Genomic DNA, 20,738 nt, shown 5'->3' with positions numbered 1-20,738 from the left:
AACCAAGAATTGGATGCTCAACCAACTGAGCCACCTAGGCGCCCCTGCCAGTAAAGTTTTATTGGAACATAGGCAGGTTCATTTATTTATGCATTGTCTGTGCCTGCTTTCACACTATAATGGCAGAATTGAGTAATTGTGACAAAGATAGTATGATCCTCAAGTCAGTATTATTTTTCATCTTTTACTTAAAAAAAAGGGAGGTTGCCTGGCTGGCTCACTTGGTAAAGCATTTGACTCTGGATCTTTGGGTTGTGAGATCAAGCCCCATGTTGGGGGTAGAGATTACTTTAAAAAATTATTTATCATCATCATTATTTGTCATGCAGAAGAAGTTCACTGACTCCATGCTAGAGAAGAACTGGCTGGTATTTTAAGCTGAAGAATTGATGATGGGCTCCTTAAACTTTGACACATGTTTAAAACATTGCCTTAATGAAAATGTGACCACAGGCCAGAACAAACCATAGAATGAGGCTCAAGTTCCAGATTATGTACTGGATGTGACATGCTTTGACCCATCCAACTCTTAGATTTTTGCTTGCATTAAAAGCTCTTGATGAACTGGGGCATTGTCTCTTTGGAGCAGTGTGTTTTTAGATGAGCAAAGCTGGGTGATAATGATAATGATATTTCATAGCATCACACACCCACTTAGCATGATAAGCACAGCATAGCCATGTTGAACGATGTCCAAGTGAAAACCCAGTGCCTTAATGCTATGTCTCTGCCCCTTGAACTCACCTTTCTCTTCATTGTAACAACTCATTTACTCATGATTTTTACCTGGAAGAAACACACGTACTTAAGGCACAGTTTGGTCATCACACATTCTGGATCCTGTGGGTGAATTCTCAAAGCTGATAGGAATAGGGGCAAGGCACATATTCTAGAATGAGGTGTTTGATTATTTTGAGAGGACTTTGGCAGGCCCCCAGATTGGATCTTCTAGCATTAGCTCATCCTCAGACTAAGGACTCTGGGGAGATTCATTCAGGAGTTGAAGAGAGTAGAGAGTGAATAAACCAAAGAGTGGAAGTGTCTTTAGAGAGAGAGTTTTTAGACTATTGATGAATTTCTCCCTCCTCTTCCCATCAGGAGGCAGAAGTGGGGGTGGTAGTGGACTTAAACATAGGTCCTTGGAGAGGTCCCTGAAACTTGAGGAATAAAGTACTGTTATCTATTGCATGCCATGCTCCTGGCTGGAAGCTGAGTGGAAGATAAGGTTGCCTTTGCACTCCCTTGACTCACACAGGCAAGGTTGCCCCACCTTACCAGAAGGGAGTTGGCTAGGGGTCATCCTTCAGGGATATGCACGCATGAGGATCATCTGGAGAGAGAAGGTTCCCCAGCAGAAGGGTGGACTGCCAGAAGCCAACACCTTGGGGACATACGAGATGAGAAAGTTTGTTTAATGGAACCGTGGTAAGAAAAAAAGTTTACACTTAGTCTCCATTCCCACCTTCAGTCTCAGGTAACTGTTAGTCTACTTTCTGTCTCTATGGACTTTTTTTTTATTTTTAAAGATTTTATTCATTTGCCAGAGAGAGAGAGAGCAAGTGAGTACACACAAGCAGGCAGAGAGGCAGTCAGAGGCAGCGAGAGAAGCAGGTTCCCTGCTAAGCAGGGAGCCCGATGCGGGACTCGATCCCAGGACCCTGGGATCATGACCTGAGCTGAAGGCAGCGGCTTAACCCACTGAGCCACTCAGGTGTCCCTGGACTTTCTTTTTTAAAAACATTTTATATAAGTGAAATCATACAGTATGTCATCTTTTGTGTCTGGTTTCCTTCGCTTAGCATGTGTGTGAAGTTCATGTGGTAGCATGTGCTGGTATTTTGTTCCTTTCTGTTGTCAGGTAGTATTTTGTTGGATGGATACACACTGGTTATGGGCATTTTTTAAAGTTCCTTAGGTGGTCCCAGTGTGCAGACTTGGTGGAGCCACTGAATACTAAACCATTCGATTCTGAGTAAAAACCTGTGAGATACCAGGTCAACATGTTTGAGTTTCTCCTGATTTATAAAGAAAATAAAACCAACCAACCTCCATTAGCCTTAAGCCTCCATACAGGGAACAGTTCTCTCCTTTTCAGTCTTCCTCGCTGACAAACTTCTTGACTAGCTGTCTCCAGTTCCTCACCTTCTACTTGCTCTTCAGTCCACTGGCACCTGGCTTCTGACCTGTGCACTGCTCTGAAACTGCTCTGTGTGAGGATATGTCTTGGTCATCCTTTACTTAGCTTTGGGAGCATTTGTCTAGCTAATAACTTCTTTCTTGTTGAAACTTGAACATCATGACATCACAATTTTGTGGTTTTCCTTTGAACTCTTGTTTCTTTTCATGAATGTTTTTTCTGTATTCATTTTCTACTTCTGTGTAACATATTACCAAAAATTAGATGGCTTAAAACAACACATATTTATGATCTCAGTTTCTAAGGGTTAGGAGTGCGGACACTGCTTACCTGGGTCTTCTACTAGGGTCTGAGAAGGCTGTATTCAATGGATTGGCTTAGTAGCATTCTTATCGAGAGCCTTGACTGGGGGAAAATTCAGTCCTAACCTTGTCAAGCTGCTGCCAGAATTCATTTCCTTGTGCTCTATGACTGAAGGCCATGCTTTTTACTTGGTGTTAGCTTGAGGCAACGTCTAGGTCCTGGAGGGCCACCAACAGTTCCTTGCCATGTGGCTCTCTTACAGCATGGCAGCTTATTTGTCAAAGCCAGCAAGACTGTCTTCTCTCACTCTACTCTAACAGAGCCTTATGTGATATAATGCAGTCACGAGAGTGATACCCTGTCGCCTTTGCCATATTCATCTGGTTAGAGCCAGGTCACAGGTTCTCCTCATACTTGTAGGGAGGAGATTATTATATAATGAATGAACATTTGCTCTGTAATGTAGGATCCTATTTATTTAACCATTTTCCTCTTAATGGACATGTAGGCTGTTTCCAGGTTGTTGCTAATGCCATAGTGCTGCCATAAACATGCTGGTACCATGGTACCCATGGCTTTGAGCACATGCATGAGAATTTTTTTTCCTAAAGTATACAGCTGGAAATATAATTGTTTGGTGGTAAGGTTGTTCTTTCTGTTGTCTAGTTTCTCTTCAAAGTGCTTATACCTTTCTCCCTCACCATAGGTATTTGTCTTTTCCATATCCATCTAACACTTGAGGCTGTGTGTTTCTTTTAATGATTGTCAATCCAAGAGGTGTGAATATCGTTGCTGTTTTAATGTTCACATTCCTGATTTTTAGTGAATTAGCACATGGTATGTATGTATGTATTCATCCATTTGTTCATTCATTCATTCATTCACTCACCTCTAGGTTTCCTCTTCTATGAACTATTTCTTCATAGTTAGAGATTTTATGATTTTTTTCCAAATGTATGCCAAGTTGACTTGACCTGGAAGGAGACCATTTCTCACTTATGCTTGGAATGTGGCCCTATTCTAGCTTTTGTTGGCCTTTTCACGGTGGTCTCTGTCAGTGATGGCAACAGTGAGGTCCTCTGAAGTTCTTCATGTTTGGGAGACATCAACAAGGAGGACCTGGGATGATAGAGAAATAACAGGGAGGACTCCATGTGGACACAATAGCTAACAGATTGAGAACATGTTAAATGATCACAGAGACACCAAGAAATACTGAAGGGGGACTTGAGGGAACACACAGAGGCAAGACAGAAAAATTTAGGAACATTATGATTAATAGAACATTTTTCATGTAGCTCTTTGTATGTCTATAGGATGGTGAGGCAGAGGCATTTTTGCATTATTATACATTTAGCTTTTTTTGGACTGAGATAATATGGCATCAGTTAAATCCTTTTATAACTTAGCAGCATATGTGTAAACCAAAGGGAGAAGTTAATCTCCCAAAAGTATTGCTGCCTCCTTCGGCACATCTCTCTCACTATGAGGTATGATCCTCCTCACTTTCTCTTTGGAAGGGGCTTACCATCCCTACAACTGTGCTTGACTTGGTTGGGGGTACACTCTCATTTGATATTTCAGTTCCACCAAGACAAGAGGGGATATTTAAATAGGACTTTGCTAAAGGTCTGGGACTGTGACAAAAAACCATCAAAGGAAATACTAAAACTTGAAGTAGAAGTGCCTCTAAGCAGACCAATCTCAATAGAAATCTCAGGAAAGATGAATCATCCTGGTCCTCTTTCGTCTGGCTTCAGGCTCCGCCTTTACCATATCCTTCCCAGGAAACCTATTATAGACATCTAGACTGTCCAAATCAAAACAAAGAAGTTTTACTCTTTCTTCTACTTTTCCAGGCCCATTTCCTTTTGCCCTGTCCAGTGGCCTGCTTCTTCCCCAGATGATATATGCTATGATAACCTCATTCTTGGGGAAGACCCTGTCCTTTCTTCTCACAATGGTGGCCTTTCCCTTGAAGACCTCACAGGGACAGCAATGTCAAAACACATCACTATGCCCCAGAAATCAGATACACTAAGAGGCACACACGTTTCACAACAGGGAGTCATTTCCTTATAGCCTGTTAGAAATCAGATATTTACAAGATTAATTTGCAATAACAAGAAGCCCTTGTCTCCAGCTGAGGAATATTTGTGTCCTCTTTCAGAGCCCTGGAGACATACTTGACATCTTGGGGACAGGTCACCTGTATCAGCCCTCATCCACCAGCAGGACTATTTCCATTTTTCTCATCCCTGGAGCCAAATGCTGGCAACCGTAATGAGATGGGCAAGTGGTCTTTATGCAGCCTCTATCACATCATCCTGAAGGCTGACGTTTTACTCCAGAGTTTAGCAGTGGATGCAAACAGTTTGAGAGAAAGAATCAGGGTATAACTGGAGGCCACATTTCATGGTATTGAAATTGACTGTGGAGTGACTGATGGCCTGCCCCTAGTCTTCCAAATCCTTGATGCTCTATCTTTTTCAGGGACTGTCAGTGGATAACTTCAATGAATGATATGCTTTCCCCACTTTGGGAAAGAGAAAGCTGGCACATGACTCTTCCCAGGAGTGGCCTCATCATCACAAAGGTGTCCCAGTTGCCCAGAGAAGTCCTGGAATTTGCAGTGTTCTTCTTGTGCCTATCATGGGGAACTAAATAACAATAACACAATTTATTAATACTATAAATATGTTCCAAATACTTAAAAAATATTATAAGTAACTCCCACCACCCCCTTTTGAAGTCAGTACTATCATTATTCCTCCTTTTCCATATGAGGCAGCAGTACCTCAGAGACTGGAAGTAACTTACCCAGTGTCACAGCTGGCAAGTGGTGGAGTCAGGATTTGAAACTAGATTTGCATGACCTACATCCTGCACACCAGGAACCTATGGAGTTGCAATGTTATGAAGGTGTCTGATTCCGCTGCCACTTTTGTTCACTCCTAAAAGTGCTATTTGGCATCCTTATTTTAATTAAAGTCAATTGAAATTACTTTTATTTTCAGAACTTTTAGAGAACTGTGTGCCAGCAGTGAGTGGTAGTTAGGCCAGGGCTGAGAATCTCTGAACTTGAGGATAGAATTATGCCTTTGGAGGCACCCAGTAGCCCTAATTTGATGACATGACATTCTGGAGGATCAGAAAGATCTTTTCTTGCCTTTTTTCTAAGTATTTTAACAGTGCAGCACACTTGACTGTCTGCTTGTGGGTTGTGAAATTTCCTGAGCCACATTTGTAACATTTTCTGGGTCATGAGGAGATGAGTATAGGGTGAACCAATTTTCTTTCTAATAGTTCTATCTTAACCCATAATTTAGGAAAATTTGATTTTACTCTCAGAAGTATTTGGAAGGTAACTTCTCTCAACTCTTCTTTTTCACTCCATCTCCAATGGAGAGGGAAAGTCTTGATTGATTTGTAGAAGAGGAAGAGGAAACACCATATATATGAGAAAGCCAGCTTATCTTTCTGCTTCTCAGGCTTCAGAAAGAAGGAATTGTTTCCATGCTCACATTTCCATATAAGAATCCTAACTGGGTTTTGGTCCCAGTGCGGCTTCCAGAGGAGGGTCTAGAGGTCCATCTCTGATTGTCCTCACTGATAGTACTCTACTTGGGGGACAGGAATTCTGCTTCTGACTGTCTTCTCTGCAGTTCCAGAGTCTCTCATGAGTGTTTGAAGCAAAATATAAACTGTTTGAGTAGGAACTCCATTGGCTGTCAGTTCAACTGAGGTTCTCCATTCCACCTTTCCAGTAATAAGAACTGATAATTGATCTCCACCAGTCTATTCTCAGCAGGTTTCACACTCAGAGTGAAGGGGTAGATGGGTGTGTCTTTCAGCTTCCCTAATCTTTAACACTGTGAAATCTCAATCATTTGTGGAAAGTCTAAATTAGGAAAATGGCCACAGACAGATTATTTGGGAAAGCTGTATTATAATTTCCCAGTTTTTACAGCCAACCAAGTGTTACCAAGCAGGCAAGTGGTTATCAATTCTGGCTGTGTATCAGAATCACCTGGGAAAGTTTTAGAAAATTCTGATGCCTTGGGCCTATTTTCCTAGGTTCTGATTGAATTCATCTGGATATAGAGTCTGGACATAGGTTTAAATTAAGGTTGGGAATCACTAAAATAAGGAACCTGCTGAAAGCTCCTTATTTAATAGATCAGTGTTTCCTAAAGTATAGAGCTTATAACAAAGGGTATGTGAGTAGGTTTATATGACGCAAGGCTTGGCTCCAGTAATATTGAAGAGCATTGTGAAAAAAATTCCCCTTTCTAATTTGTTATCAATCCTTCTTATTAGGTTAAGGAGAAATTCTCAATATGGTGGTAGTAGACCCTTAATACCTATATTTTGTATTTTTTTAAAGATTTTATTTATTTATTTGACAGACAGAGATCACAAGTAGGCAGAGAGAGAGGGGAAGAAGCAGGCTCCCCATCGAACAGAGAGCCTGATGCGGGGCTTGATCCCAAGACCCTGGGATCATGACCTGAGCCAAAGGCAGATGCTTTAACCTACTGAGCCACCCAGATGCCCCCTCTGTTTTCTTTTTAACAAAGGGAGAATAGATGTTAGTTTCAGACAGTAGTCTAAAGTAAGAATTACTAACAATCTTTGGCCTTTTAAAAATGGTTTCTCTATTTATGGCAGGTGATACTGGTTTTCCATTTGCGGTAGTGATACAAAGTTTGCTCTAAAAAATCAGTGGTTATCCATTTTGGCTGTACATTAGAATTATCCAAGGAACTTTAAAAAATACTGTTGTCTTGGTTTCATCTTGGGTATTGGGTTTTCAAAAAGCTTCCCCAGGGTGTATAACCACTGTTGTAAAGTACAGCAGTGCAGTCCTTCTCACATTTTATGTGTGTATGAAACACCTGGGATCGTTAAAATTCAGATTCTGGTTCAGCAGGTTGGTGTAGGGCCTGTGATTCCACAGTTCTTACAAACTCCCAGGTGATGCTGATGCGATATGAGCTGCTGTTAGGGGGACCACAGTTAGAGGAGCAAGGCCCCAGAAGAGTTTGCTTTGTAAGCAAGAGAGATCCTATCTTAAATAGTTTAATAAAGTAATTAATACTATATCAGTTTCTTTTCTAATGAGATGGAGCAAATATGTATCTTTATACATAAAATTTTCTTAACATGGAGCATCTGGGTGACTTAGTCAGTTAAGCATCTCGCTCTTGATTTTGGTTCAGGTCATGATCTCAGGATTGTGAGATAGAGCCCCTCATCAGGCTCCATGTTGGTCATGAAGTCTGCTTAAGACTCTCTCTCTCCCTCTCCTTCTGCTCCTTCCCTGCCTCTCTCCCTCTCTGAAACAAACAAAAAAACCCCTCAAAACAAAAAAACAAAAAAATTTTTTTTTTCTTAATAGATACCGCCTTTCTTCCTCAAAATCTTACTTGTGGGCAAATGATGTCAGCACCTTGGACAGAAGCACAGGGCTAGCCTCTAAACTGAAGGACAGAGTTGAAATCTGTATAAGAACAATTGCAGGGTGCCTGGGTGGCTCGGTGGGTTAAACCCTCTGCCTTCGACTCAAGTCATGTTCCCGGGGTCCTGGGGTTGAGTCCTGCATTGGGCTCTCTGCTCCATGGGGAGCCTGCTTCCCTTCCTCTCTCTCTGCCTACTTGTGATCTCTGTCAAATAAATAAATAGAAAGAAAAATTGTAAAACATTGTCATTGGAAATATTATTGAGGTTTGTTTTTAAAAGTATATACTTTTGGGGTATCTGAGTGGCTCAGTTGGTTAAATGGCTGCCTTTGGCTCAGGTCATGATCCCAGGGTCCTGGGATTGAGCCCCGCATCAGGCTCTCTGTTCAGCGGGGAGCCTGCTTCTCCCTCTCTCTCTGCCTGCCTCTCTGCCTACTTGTGATCTCTGTCTGTCAAATAAATAAATAAATAAATAAAATCTTTAAAAAAAAAATCTTAAAAAATATGTACTTCTAAAGTTTTAAAAAGTGTGTGTGTGTGTGTGTGTATGTTTTTTGCCTTACCTACCAGTAGGGTCTATATTTTTTTTATCTGCAGTCTTGTGTGACTAATACTCTGTCAGATTTCATCAGACATATGGATTGGGTCATGAAATAGAACCCTATGCTATCATGACCTGATGATTTCTGACTTTTCGTTACTGGAATTAGAGGGTGTCTTTAGTCTAAGTATCAACTTGGGTAATGAAAAGGCTAATGGAAACAAGCTGCTAATTCAGAAAAGAGAGTGTGAGTTGTGAAGGGAAATGTGTCAAAGTAGCCCGACATCAGAGGGAAGGAAAAGAGAGATTGGGGATCCTCCACTTTCTCTCGGACATCACATCTCTGGCAGTGCTGTGTCACCTGCTTGCTGGAAGGCCTCTCCTCCAAAGCTCTGCCCACACTGAGCTTCAGTAACACTATTTTTTCCTGTTACCCCATCAGGCCTAGAGAGGTAAGGCTTCCTATTATTTCTGGTTCCTATATCTCAGTTGCTCTTGTTGGTTCCTTTAATCTTGCTGAGACCATTTAGAAAAATCCCTTGGTTAAAGGCTTTTCATTGAAACCATCTGAGTGATATTTGCTTCCCTCCAGGACTCTGATATACAGTCCATTTGGAAGTATATCCAGAGAAGCAGATGCTAAGAACCCATTTTGTGGAGTGAATAGACATCATTATGAAGACTTCCCCTTTGAGTTTCGTCTAGATCTCTCATACTTGAGTTTACGTCTCACATGCTTTTGTTTCTTCTCCACTAAAGAGAAATACTGTGTTATTGCCATTCAGTAGGTAACAAAGCTCTGTGGGCATAGTATAACTCCTCATACGGAGAGTTGATGAGAAGCAATCTCTTTACTGTAGCACTGTTTTGCTCCTGTTTCATCAGAAAAGTTTTCTCCTTCTGGCATGACAGTGACACATTCTCCCAATAAACCCGGGAAATTCACAGTATCTATTTATCCCCTTAGACACAAGTCTCTTATCCCTCTTGTTGTGTCTGGCAAGTACATAGATTAATTGCACACCCCCCACAGAGGCTAAGCCATCACATTTAGCCAAGTGTACTAATAAAAGGGTTATTATTTAATGGTTCAACCTTTATCAGCTCACTTTTATCCCACCTTCCTGGGCTGGTGAACAAAATTAATGAGGATGCTGTGTCCATGCCTTACAGCTTCTGCTTTCCACCTTCTCAACAGGTTCCTTACTTTTCTGTACTTCCCTCTCAACTTGTAAGTTACTTTCATTCTCCAAGTTAATGCAAAGATAGATTGTGACAATAGTTTGTGGGTGGCTGTCAGAATTGATGGTGGTTTGTGTGGGAAATGGGAAATGCATAGCTAGTTTGAGAGCTATGGTTAGGATTCCAGAGAGTCGGCTTAAAAAAAATTCTGCCGCACAGGGAAAGGTCAAGCCAAGTATTTTAGTTATGATGCTGTTATAATATATCTCATGCTTGAATGACCTGGGTTTGAAAGGTTGGAAAACTATTCAATATACTCAGGTCTAAAAAGGGCACAAAAAAATGTGATCTTTGGGTGGGGGGATGAGTCAGAATCTTGCAGAGAAGGCAGTGAGGTAAAGTGGGAAGCATGAAGTGTTTAGTGACTACTCTGAAAATCATTAACCTCTTTTGGTCTAGTATCCTTACCTATAAAATGATATGCAACCAGAGGCTCTCTTTAGCTCTATCATTAATAGTCACCCCATGAGGTATGTACTGGAATTACTATTAGCCCTATTTTATAGAGATGAAATTGAGACTCAGAGAGTTTGAGAACATTGCCCATGGCCACACAGCTAGGAAGGGCATAGCCTGCAAAGTTATAGCCTGCCATAACTGACTCCAGACCTTGATTTCCTGACTTTGAGAGCCTCTTTTTAACTTGGAGGCAACTGGAAAAAATTAAATTTTATACCATTTTTATCTGAGGACAGTCTTTCATAGATCTTAAAGGAATTGTTAAAGGTCACCCATCTAGTAAATGGTGGAGCTGGGACATACCCATTGTCTGACTTCAACATCCAAGCTCTTACAAAATATGAAAGCAACTTAAGTGTCCGTTAATAGATGAATGGGTAAAGAAAATATGGTGTATATACACAGTGGAATGCTATTCATCCATAAAAAAGAATGAAATCTTGCCATTTGCAACAACACAGATAGACCTTGAGGGCTTTACAGTAAGTGAAATAAGTCAGAGAAAAGACAAATACTGTATGATTTCATTTGTATGTGGAATTTAACAAACAAAACCAAAAGCAAAGCTCTGATACAGGAAACTGGTGTTTGCCAGAGGTGGGGGATGAAGGTAGGAAAAATGGGTGAGAGGGGTCAAAAGATACAAACTTTCATTTACAAATAAGTTATGAGGAAAAAAAAAAAGTCCAAGCTCTTAGCTGTTATGCTAGATCTCCACTTATGATTATAGCCATCACTGTCTCTAGGACATGTAGAGGTTGAAATAAGAAGAGAATTAAGATTTATACCCAGTAAGCTACCTAATTAGGATTATAGGAAGCAGAATTCAGTGGTCTTAAATTCTGAAATATATCTGGCTAAAAACGGACAGGTGGGACTTAGGTCGCATTCTCGCACCAGCACAAAGTACAAGGAAGGTGCTCATTTAAAATTAAAATTTTAAATTTAAATGAAAGATTTTAAAATTTTTTAGTCATAAAAAATGTATACGCAAATTCCAAACACCAAGAGTGCACCATGTTAGAGTTTATTATAATACAAACAAGTTCAAACACAATATATTATCTAATTAAGAAAATATGAACATTTACTATTCTTCTATGGTAACATTTTATTCCATTCTTTGAACTGGAATAACCAACATTATAGTCTTTAATTCACTTCAGATAGGCCCCTTGTGTTGGACTAGTAGGCACCAACTGTGCAAAATAACCTTCCAATTGCAGAATGTTTGCAAAGTGGAAGTTCATACCTTCTCATGGTCTGTCTTCTATGGTTTGTCTGTCATGCTTCTCATTTCTTTCCCCATGAGACAGTTCAGTTCTTGAGCTGTCCAAAAAAAGCATGTACATGTGTAGGTAGCATCACTGCATGTCCACCGGAGGACACAAATCACACAAGAGAGATGCTAGTTAACAGTCTTTCACAAAAAACCTGGTATAAGGCAATTGCTTAAATGCCATCAACAGCAGCTATACAAGACAGGCTTCAAAATTCAAGGCTCTGTTTCCAAAACTGGCCTGAAAGAAAAGGCTTAAAAGGTTTTTTTTAAACCTTATCATTATTGTCCACAATTATTACTATAAATAATAATAAATTAAAAGTCCATAGGTTATCTAAAATAAAGTTTAGGACATATGTATCTACCTAACCCAGTGGGGGCACTCTTACTCATTTTAACCAGAAGACAACAACTCATTGAAATGCCTTCAAGAATCGGACCTCTTCTAAATATTATTTATCAAAATTTAAAATATAGTCCGAAGGAAAAAAGATCACAATACTACTTGGTACAACCTCTATTGGTAAGAGAAGTAATAAATGAGTGTATGAGGAAAACATTCCAAATGCACACCCAGTTTTTTTACTTTTTAAAACATCAACAATTTTTACGTACAATAAAAAATGTGGAGCAGAGGGCACTGAGACCCACACACCTATTTTCCATGTTGCATACATTCTTAAAGAGGAATTGCTTAATCTTTATAGCTATTGCACTGTGACTCATCCACATATAGCTCAAACTAGTATTTTTTGAGCTATGTGTTTAAAAAAAATAAATACATATATATATATATATTCGGTGTAGGTAGTAGCCTTTGGTCAATGTTCATTCATAAGGGGGTGTAGTGGAATCACATCATACACACATTTAATGAACACGACATATTCAGACTACACATGCTTGGCAAAAGAGAAACAGAAAGAAATGGAATTTAAACGATGTGGAGGAGTCTGCCCACTATATGGGACATACTAACCTCCTTGTCCCTCAATTTCCATGAACCTCTTCTATTGGGAGCATTTTGTTGCACCAGTGTGATCTTAAAGTTCTCATTGAGATACATTAGAGTCATACAATGTGGTCCCTAAGTGCACACCAACTTTTTCTTGTCCTTGATCTAGGAAATCTGTTCTGTTGCTGGAGAAAAACTTTTCTGAGTTAGATTTTACAAGGGATAGAATGTGGTCTCTAGCATGGTTCCTTCCTGATGACTTTGCAGAGTTAACTTTGGCTCTGCCAGGTTTTTTTTCTTTCATACTGACTTTAGAATCTAATCTTTGGGTAAGATGAGACTCTACTACAATCATTTAAAAGGAGTAGGAATTAGGATCATCAGGACTACCATAACCTAAAATTATATTGAGTTGTATTGAGGGCATTGACTCAAGTTTAGGGCTTGTGTTGCACTGGGACCTTTTCTACCATACTCATTTATTGCAAATTCCCTTAAAAAGGGTAGACATGCCTTCCAATTTAGGACTAAAAATGTAGTAAGAATCCAACCTGAGGAACCAAGTGTTCCAGCAGGACTGTCTGCTTTTTGTTTGGTCAACAAAAATATCATAAAATTTCAAAGTCATTTTGGGAGATTTTTTCTAACAGGAAAAATACTGGGAGCCTGGAAGAGAAATTTTTAAAAAGGCTAAATAAGAGGAACTCCAGTATGGGTTTTTCCCTTTTAAAACACATCACAGGATACACAGAAGCCTACTATAATCAAGCACGTGTCTGCATGTGTGTGTGCACACATGAGTGGTAAATCCCAGGGAAGCCCCTATTAATTACATTGTAGAGCTATTCTTGCCTTGGACAGGCAAAGGGAGAACAAATAAATAGATTCATATTTTATCATTTTGCAAAGGATCTGGATTAAATCGCTTCACTGAAAACTGGCACCACCCTTTTGAGCCATATGCATCAAAGGGCAGACAAGCAAACAACATGGGCACCTTTCCATGTCAGTTGTATCTGCGTTTGTGGCTGAATAGCAATGCCAGCTGGACTGTGGAGAAGAGCGGAGAATGCCTCCCTTCACACCTGGAGAGCTACAGTTCCTGACCCTTGAAAATTAAATCCAGTTTGGAAGTCTCTTCAAATAAAGCAATTTGGTGAGGACTTCAGCAAGCAAGGAGGCAGGGTTGGCAACTCTACACGTAAAAGGCTTCTCCAGGAAGCTTAAGTGGCACTGCAATAAGAAGCTGTTTTGAGTAAAGGGGTCATACACAGCTGACATGGGGATGGATTGAAACAATGGCAAGAGTGGGCTTATTTTTTTGTTTTTCTGGGCTCAAGAGATCCTCCTTCCCCCCCCCCACGCACCAGGCGGGGGTCTTTATTTTGGAGGAGATAGATAAAATCTATACATAATGGCGAATAGAAAGACTGCATTTTAGACCCGGGTCTGAGGGTCATAGTTATGTTGGTTTGGAGCCTTTCCAAAGAAGCTCTGGCCAGAGTTTGGATGGGATTATACTCCCTTGTCCCCACAGTGTCATTCCGTAGTATAGGGTTCCAGGGCCAGTTCAAGACCACAACCTTCTCTAAGACAAAGGGCACCTTGGAAAAACCCCAAATTGGCCAGCACTGTTAGATGCTGGGGATGGTACAGGGAAGCAGTGGTTGACCTCAGCTCTTGGAAGAAGAGTGTGGAATCAGCTACCTGCTACTGTGGCTTGGTGTGTCACATAAATGAGCGGTTCCCAATGACTGTGGATGGTGCCAAGGCAAAGTCATAGACTGTTTCTTTACTCTGTGACCTCACTGGCCACAGGATGATGACACAACCTCCAAAGGTATCTTCAAACTGGTAGGAACTTTTGCTGTCAAGTAACATTGTGAAAATAAATGCATAAATGAAAACAAGATTGATGCTTTTTCCTTTTTCTCTTCCATCTTTTCTCATCTACCAGTCTGAGAGTTGCTCAGTCCATGGAGACAGGAAATCAGGTTAGCACTCTTAAGTGGGCTACCCTCCCATCTGGAAATAGATTAGACAGAGGCACTAGGTGCCAAGTCTTTGGGGTCATGGGGATACTTTTATAGGTTTTCCATTTTTGTCGTACTGGTATACCAGCATCTTGATACAGTGTGAGTTGGCTGGAGAGATCCAGGGGCTACTTGTTATGGAAAAGTTATGGTTGGTGTAAAACTGTACAGGTTGCTTCTGGCACTTGAAGAAGGCCTTGAGCGTGGCAGCCGCCATTGTGCGGAACCTCTTGCTAATGAAGCAGTAGAGGAAGAAGTTGATGGCTGTGTTCAGAAGGGCCAGCATGTTGGCAATGTCGGACATGATATGCACCAGCCAGCGGTTTTGGATGGGTGCCCCATAGAGGTGGTAGAGAATCATGACGATGCGGGGGGCCCACAGTGTGGCAAAGATGGAGGTAATAGTGAACAAGATGGCAGTGGTTTTCCCTGTGGAGTAGCCACGCAGGCGAAAATTGCTTTTCCTCCGGAGCTTGTACACAATGATTGAGTTTAAGATGAAGAAGATAGAGCAAGGTACCAAGTACACGGTGAAGCAGTGAATCCAGATAAGGACATGATGTACAGAGGTGCTGATGTAGTCTTCAGTCCAGATGTTGGGCCACCAGTAGTAGGGGATGCTGGTCAGGAAGCAGGTGATGTAAACACTTACAATGACTTTCCTGGTGCGGGCTGGGTAGGAGACTGTGTGGTACTTGAGCGGGTGGCAGACGGCGATATACCGGTCAATGGTTAATGGAACAGTAATCCAAATGGAGGTGTGGATGGATGAGAATTCCAGCACTTCTATGATCTTATTGGCCACCTGGGGCAACTGCATGTTCAAGACAAAATCTTCCAACAAGAAGTCCACAAACACAATGAAAAAGAGGACCAAAATATCAGCAGCAGCAAGTGCCAAAAGATAGTTGTAGGAGGACTTCTGCCTTCTAGCTACCAGCTGAGAGAGGATGATCACTGTTAGGATATTTGCTGTGGAGAGAAGAGAATCTAGTTTATCTCTGAAGAGGGATGACTTTATTGGCTGCTAGGGCCATAGGCATATTTTTTGGGCACTCCCATGGCAGCCAAAGGGACCAAACCATTGCTTTTGAGGAACAGTCTCTGCACTACAATTGTATCTCATACAGACATCTGAATACTATTTTGACAAAATTCTGTACTCATATTGTAGTTTATTTATTCCTCACACAGTCATTGGAGGTGGTGCTGTCATTGTCCTCACTTCAGAAATGAAACTGGGCCTCAGAGGGCTTAAGGAACTCACTTAGAGTCACACACTTAGTAAGCGCTGGGGACAGGAACAAAACCTAGATTGCCTAACCCCAAATCCCATGCTCTCTCCTTTATCCAAGTGCATTTATTCAAGGGTGGGATGGTTTTCCCTGCTTCATGTGTTCAAGTAGGACCTCTTAAGAACCTTTTTGCAACATGGATTTTAGGACCTTTCCTTTTTATAGAGATTTAGTATTGAATGTGTGGAGGAAAACATGACCTTCAGATTAAAGATAAATTCTACTTATTTTTAGAGTAGGTGCGGATGGTCCCTCATTTATGATGGTTTGACTTACGATTTTCCGATTTTACTATGGTGATAAAGCTATAGGTATTCAGTTTCTTCTGAATTGGAATTTTGAATTTGGATCTTTTCCCAGCCTGGCGATATGCGGTATGATACTCTCTTGTTATACTGGGCAGCAGCAGCAAGCCAGAGCTCCCAGTCAATCACGTGATCACGAGCACTTAAAACTGACACACTCACAACCATCTGTACCTGTACAACCATTCTGTTTCTTCCTTTCAATACAGTATTCAATAAATTACACGAGATACTCAACACTTTATTATAAAATAGGTTTTGTGTTAGACGATTTTTTCCCAACTGTAGGCTAATGTAAGTGTTCTGAGCATGTTTATAGGCTAAACTATGATGTTTGGAAGGTTAGTTGTAATAAATGCATTTTCATTCTTTTTCTTCTTTCTTTCTCCTTTTTTTTTTTAAAGATTTTATTTATTTATTTGAGAGAGAGAGAGAGTGAGAGAGAGAACGAGAGGGGAGATGGTCAGAGGGAGAAGCAGACTCCCCATGGAGCTGGGAGCCCAATATGGGACTTGATCCCAAGACTCCGGGATCATGACCTGAGTGGAGGCAGTTGCTTAAAGAACTGAGCCACCCAGGTGGCCCCTCTTCTTCTTCTTCTTCTTCTTTTTTTTTTTTTTTTTAAGATTTTATTTATTTATTAGAGAGAGAGTGAGAGAGAGCATGAGAGTGGAAAAGGTCAGAGGGAGAAGCAGACTCCCCATAGAGCTGGGAGCCAGATGTGGGTCTTGATCCCGGGACTCCAGGATCATGATCTGAGCTGAAGGCAGTTGCTTAACCAACTGAGCCTCCCAGGTGCCCTAAATGCATTTTTAATTTATGATGGGTTAATCAGGATATAACCCTATCATAAATTGAGGAAGAGTTGTAGTCTATCATATGGTACATTATTAAAAATAATAGCAGAGAGAAGTAAATTTCCTTTCTTGTTCTCCAGCCACCCAAGTACCCACCCCCCACAGGACCATCACAGTAATAGTCTGTCTTCGTATATGTCTATATAATGCCTCTATATAGTTTTTGAACAAACAGTAGCAATTAGTATTTTTTTGGTGTCCAATTTGTTTTGACAATGTATGCATATAATTTCTTCCCTTTTAAAAAAGTTTTTAGTTATTTAAGTAATCTGTAGATCTAATGTGTGGCTTTAACTCATGACTCTGAGTTCAAGAGTCACATGCTCTTCAGGCTGAGCCAGCCAGGCACCCCTGAAACTGCATGCCTATAATTTCTGATCAATTAAAAAAAAAAGTGTCTCTGAATTAGACACGTCTGGAAAGTTGTTAGGGACTCATTCTAAAATGATGTTCTGATGGGTAATGTCTAAAATTCATTCTGTACATTTAATCTCATTAATTTTACAGTCAACACTGTTAATCCTGTTTTGCAAGATTCTCAGAGAATTTATGTCCCTTTTCTGAAGTCCAGTGGCAGAGCTGGCATCTGGATCTCCCTTTCTCAATCTTACCTTTTAAAATATTATGTAATGGTTCATTTATAAAATTGTCTTGTAATATACACATCCTGGTACTCTCATCACTCAGATTAAACAAATTTTAACATTTTGACATATTTGCTTCAGTTATTTTATTTTTAAAATTAAGTTTTTGAGAGAGACCATGAGCGGGGGGTGGGGGAGGGCAGAGAGAGAGAGAGAGAATCTTAAGCAGGCTCCAGCACAGAGCCTGATACAGGGCTTGATCTCACAACCTGAGATCATGACCTGAGCCAAAAATCAAGAGTCAGATGTTTCACCAACTGAGCTACCCGGGTGTCCCATCTTTTCACTCTCTTAATAGTATCCTTTTTTGTAAAATTTAAAAAATTTGATGAGGAACACTATATCGATATAAATATAGATACACACACACATTTATATTATATATAATATAAATATATATTTATATATTTATAAATATATATTTATATTATATATATTTATATATACTTATAAATATATATTTATATATTTATATATATTTATTTATTTTTTAAAGAACTGACGGTATAGATACAACTAAAGTCCTAAAGTCCTTTTTGAAATTTCTCCAACCCCATTCTTTCCCCTCCCTCCTCCTTTCTCTTCCGGCAGGCAACCTGTAATCTTCAGGGCCCCATTTGCATCCCCTTACTTTGTAGTGAACCGTCCATTCTACATGCTGCTTTTTCCATTCAGCATTATGTTTTGAGATCTATTTTGTTGATACATGTAGCTCTCATTCATGCAATTTAATGACTATATAGTATTCCATTGCATAAACTTAGTGTAATTTATTCATATACACATACATAGACACATATACACACGTATATGTGTCTGTATATACACATTTTGGGTAGATGTGTGTGTGTATAAAACAATGTACATTTAAATTGGTTCCAAGGTTTTGCTATTAAAAACTGTTGTAGGGGGGCGCCTGGGTGGCTTAGTGGGTTAAAGCCTCTGCCTTTGGCTCGGGTCATGATCTCAGGGTCCTGGGATCGAGCCCTGTGTCGGACTTTCTGCTCACTGGGGAGCCTGCTTCCCTTCCTCTCTGTCTGCCAGCCTCTCTGCCTACTTGTAATCTCTGTCAAATAAATAAATAAAATCTTAAAAAAAAAAAAAAAAGAAACTGCTGTAGGGGCGCTTGGGTGACTCAGTCATTAAGCGTCTGCCTTCAGCTCAGGTCATGATTCCAGGATTTTGGGATCAAGCCCCATATCGGGCTCCCTGCTCAATAGGAGGCCTGCTTCTCCCTCTCCCACTCTCCCTGTTTGTGTTCCCTCTCTCACTGTGTCTCTCTCTTCAAATAAATAAATAAAATCTTAAAAAAGAAATGCTGCAGTTAACAACTTGATAGGACTCTCCATGAGAAATATTTATATGTGAGAGTTTATCTTGGGTAGTATGTATGTAGAAGTGTACATGTTATGTTCTAGAGTATGTGCATCTTTTTTTTTTTTAAGATTTATTTATTTATTTGACAGAGATCACAAGTAGGCAGAGAGGCAGGCAGAGAGAGAGGTGGAAGCAGGCTCCCTGCCGAGCAGAGAGCCCGATGCAGGACTTGATCCTAGGACCCTGGAATCATGACCCGAGCCGAAGGCAGAGGCTTTAACCCACTGAGCCACTCAGGTGCCCCCGAGTATGTGCATCTTTATCTTTACCAGATTCAGCTGAATTGCTCTGTAAAGTGGTTTTACTAATTTTCACTCTCAGCAGCAGAGTATGAGTTCCAGTTGTTTCATATCCTCTCAGTATTTGCTCAGTTTTTTGTTTGTTTTTGCTTTACGTCTGTGCTGTTCTTGTTCTTGTGCAAGGCACTTTGAAATAACATTTTGAAGTTGTGATTTAAGGTACTGATTATATTAATTAGCCAGGATGCAAACCCAGGACCAACACTCATGCTCTAAACCACTCTGTAATATTGATAATTCAAGTAGGGGTGGGGGTATCATGCAGGTATATTATACTATATGCAAAAGAGGAAAATAATGAGTAAATTCTACTTTAAGTCACTCTTAAGAAAAGATGTCCCATTAAAGCAAAGTTCTTTGTATTTGTAAACTTGAAATTTCAAAAGTTTATTGATGCATTCAGCAATGTCTTTATGCATTGATTATGAGATATGCCCTGGGAGGAGATGTTGAACAAAATAGACACGGATGGTGTTGCCTCCAGGGAGCTTAGAATCTTTGAGGCAAGAAAAATGTCAACTGAAGAGCCACAGCAGAAAATGTATAATTGAAAGCTGTAAGTGCTATTAGTGGTCAGTAAAAGCTTTGCTGAGGAAATCATGCTCAAGGTGAAATTTGGAGAATTGATAAAAGGAAATAGGTAAAAAGGGTGGGAGCTGAAAGTGTGTTTCAAGCAAGGGAAACAGTGATGCAAAGGCCCTGAGGTGAGGAAAACGTGAAGAGTTGGGTTTATAAGGAATGCTTATATTGATTTTCTACTTGTTCTGTCTATACTTTTGCATTTATAGCTCTTTTTTATTAAACAGTCTTGCTATGTTCTGTTGAGAAGTGTTCCAAAATGTTTTATTCATTTAGAAATCTTTTCAAAAAGCATTCAGCATCTACCTTCTATGTGTCTGGGCCTATGGTAGAAACAAATTAGTATTATGCACATTTAGAATTTCCCCTCAAAGTACAGAAAAAACACACAAGTAGCTAAGTATTAAAGAGATAAATGAGAACACACATAGTGATACAGAAGGGGCTGGTGAACAGATACGGAATGAAGGGTAAAGGATTTGGAAGAGGGTGTGGGCCAAAAGTCTGGCTACTTTGATCTAATTATATACAGTCAGAGCTTCATAAATACAAGCTGTGAAATCAGGTCTCATCTTTACCCATCAAAGTCAAAAGCATCAGGACTTGGGATTAAGCGTGTAGAGTCTGGGGCTGGGCTGCTGGGGTTTCATCCTAGTTCTACTACTTCTTGGCTTTTGGGCTTTGGGCAGATTTATATGATCTCTCTGCACTTCAGTTTCCTTCTTTATAAAATGGCTTAATAAGAATATCTGCCTCAGAGGGTTGTTTTGAGAGTCAAGTGAGGTAATTTTTATAAAGTGGTTAGAACAGTGCCTGGCATGTGGTTAAGTTCTCAGTGAATGTTAGCTATTGACCGAGAGTGCACTCATTCAGCAAATGTTAACAGAACATTTACTATGTGCCAGGCACTGTATGATGTGTTGGAGATGCAAGGATTAACAAAATGTACAGTTTCCCTTTTATCATGG

At 40.2% G+C, this 20,738-nt stretch overlaps 1 protein-coding gene across 1 annotated transcript in view; it reads right to left on the bottom strand.

The window, feature by feature from the left end:
* Positions 1–14,365: 14,365 nt before the first annotated feature.
* Positions 14,366–20,738, bottom strand: part of GPR139 (G protein-coupled receptor 139) — a 39,193-nt gene continuing 32,820 nt past the window's right edge. Inside the window, exon 2 of the mRNA XM_032836220.1 lies at positions 14,366–15,386. Coding sequence (XP_032692111.1) covers positions 14,452–15,386 — 935 coding nt within the window. The 3' untranslated portion in view covers positions 14,366–14,451. The remainder of the gene's footprint in view (positions 15,387–20,738) is intronic.

The sequence above is a fragment of the Lontra canadensis genome, unplaced genomic scaffold (genome assembly GCF_010015895.1).
Source record: "Lontra canadensis isolate GAN:19392208 unplaced genomic scaffold, GSC_riverotter_1.0 scaffold91, whole genome shotgun sequence".
NCBI classification, from domain to species: Eukaryota; Metazoa; Chordata; class Mammalia; order Carnivora; family Mustelidae; genus Lontra; species Lontra canadensis.
Note: the sequence above shows the minus strand (reverse complement) of the source record. Positions and strands in the feature narration are given on the sequence as shown.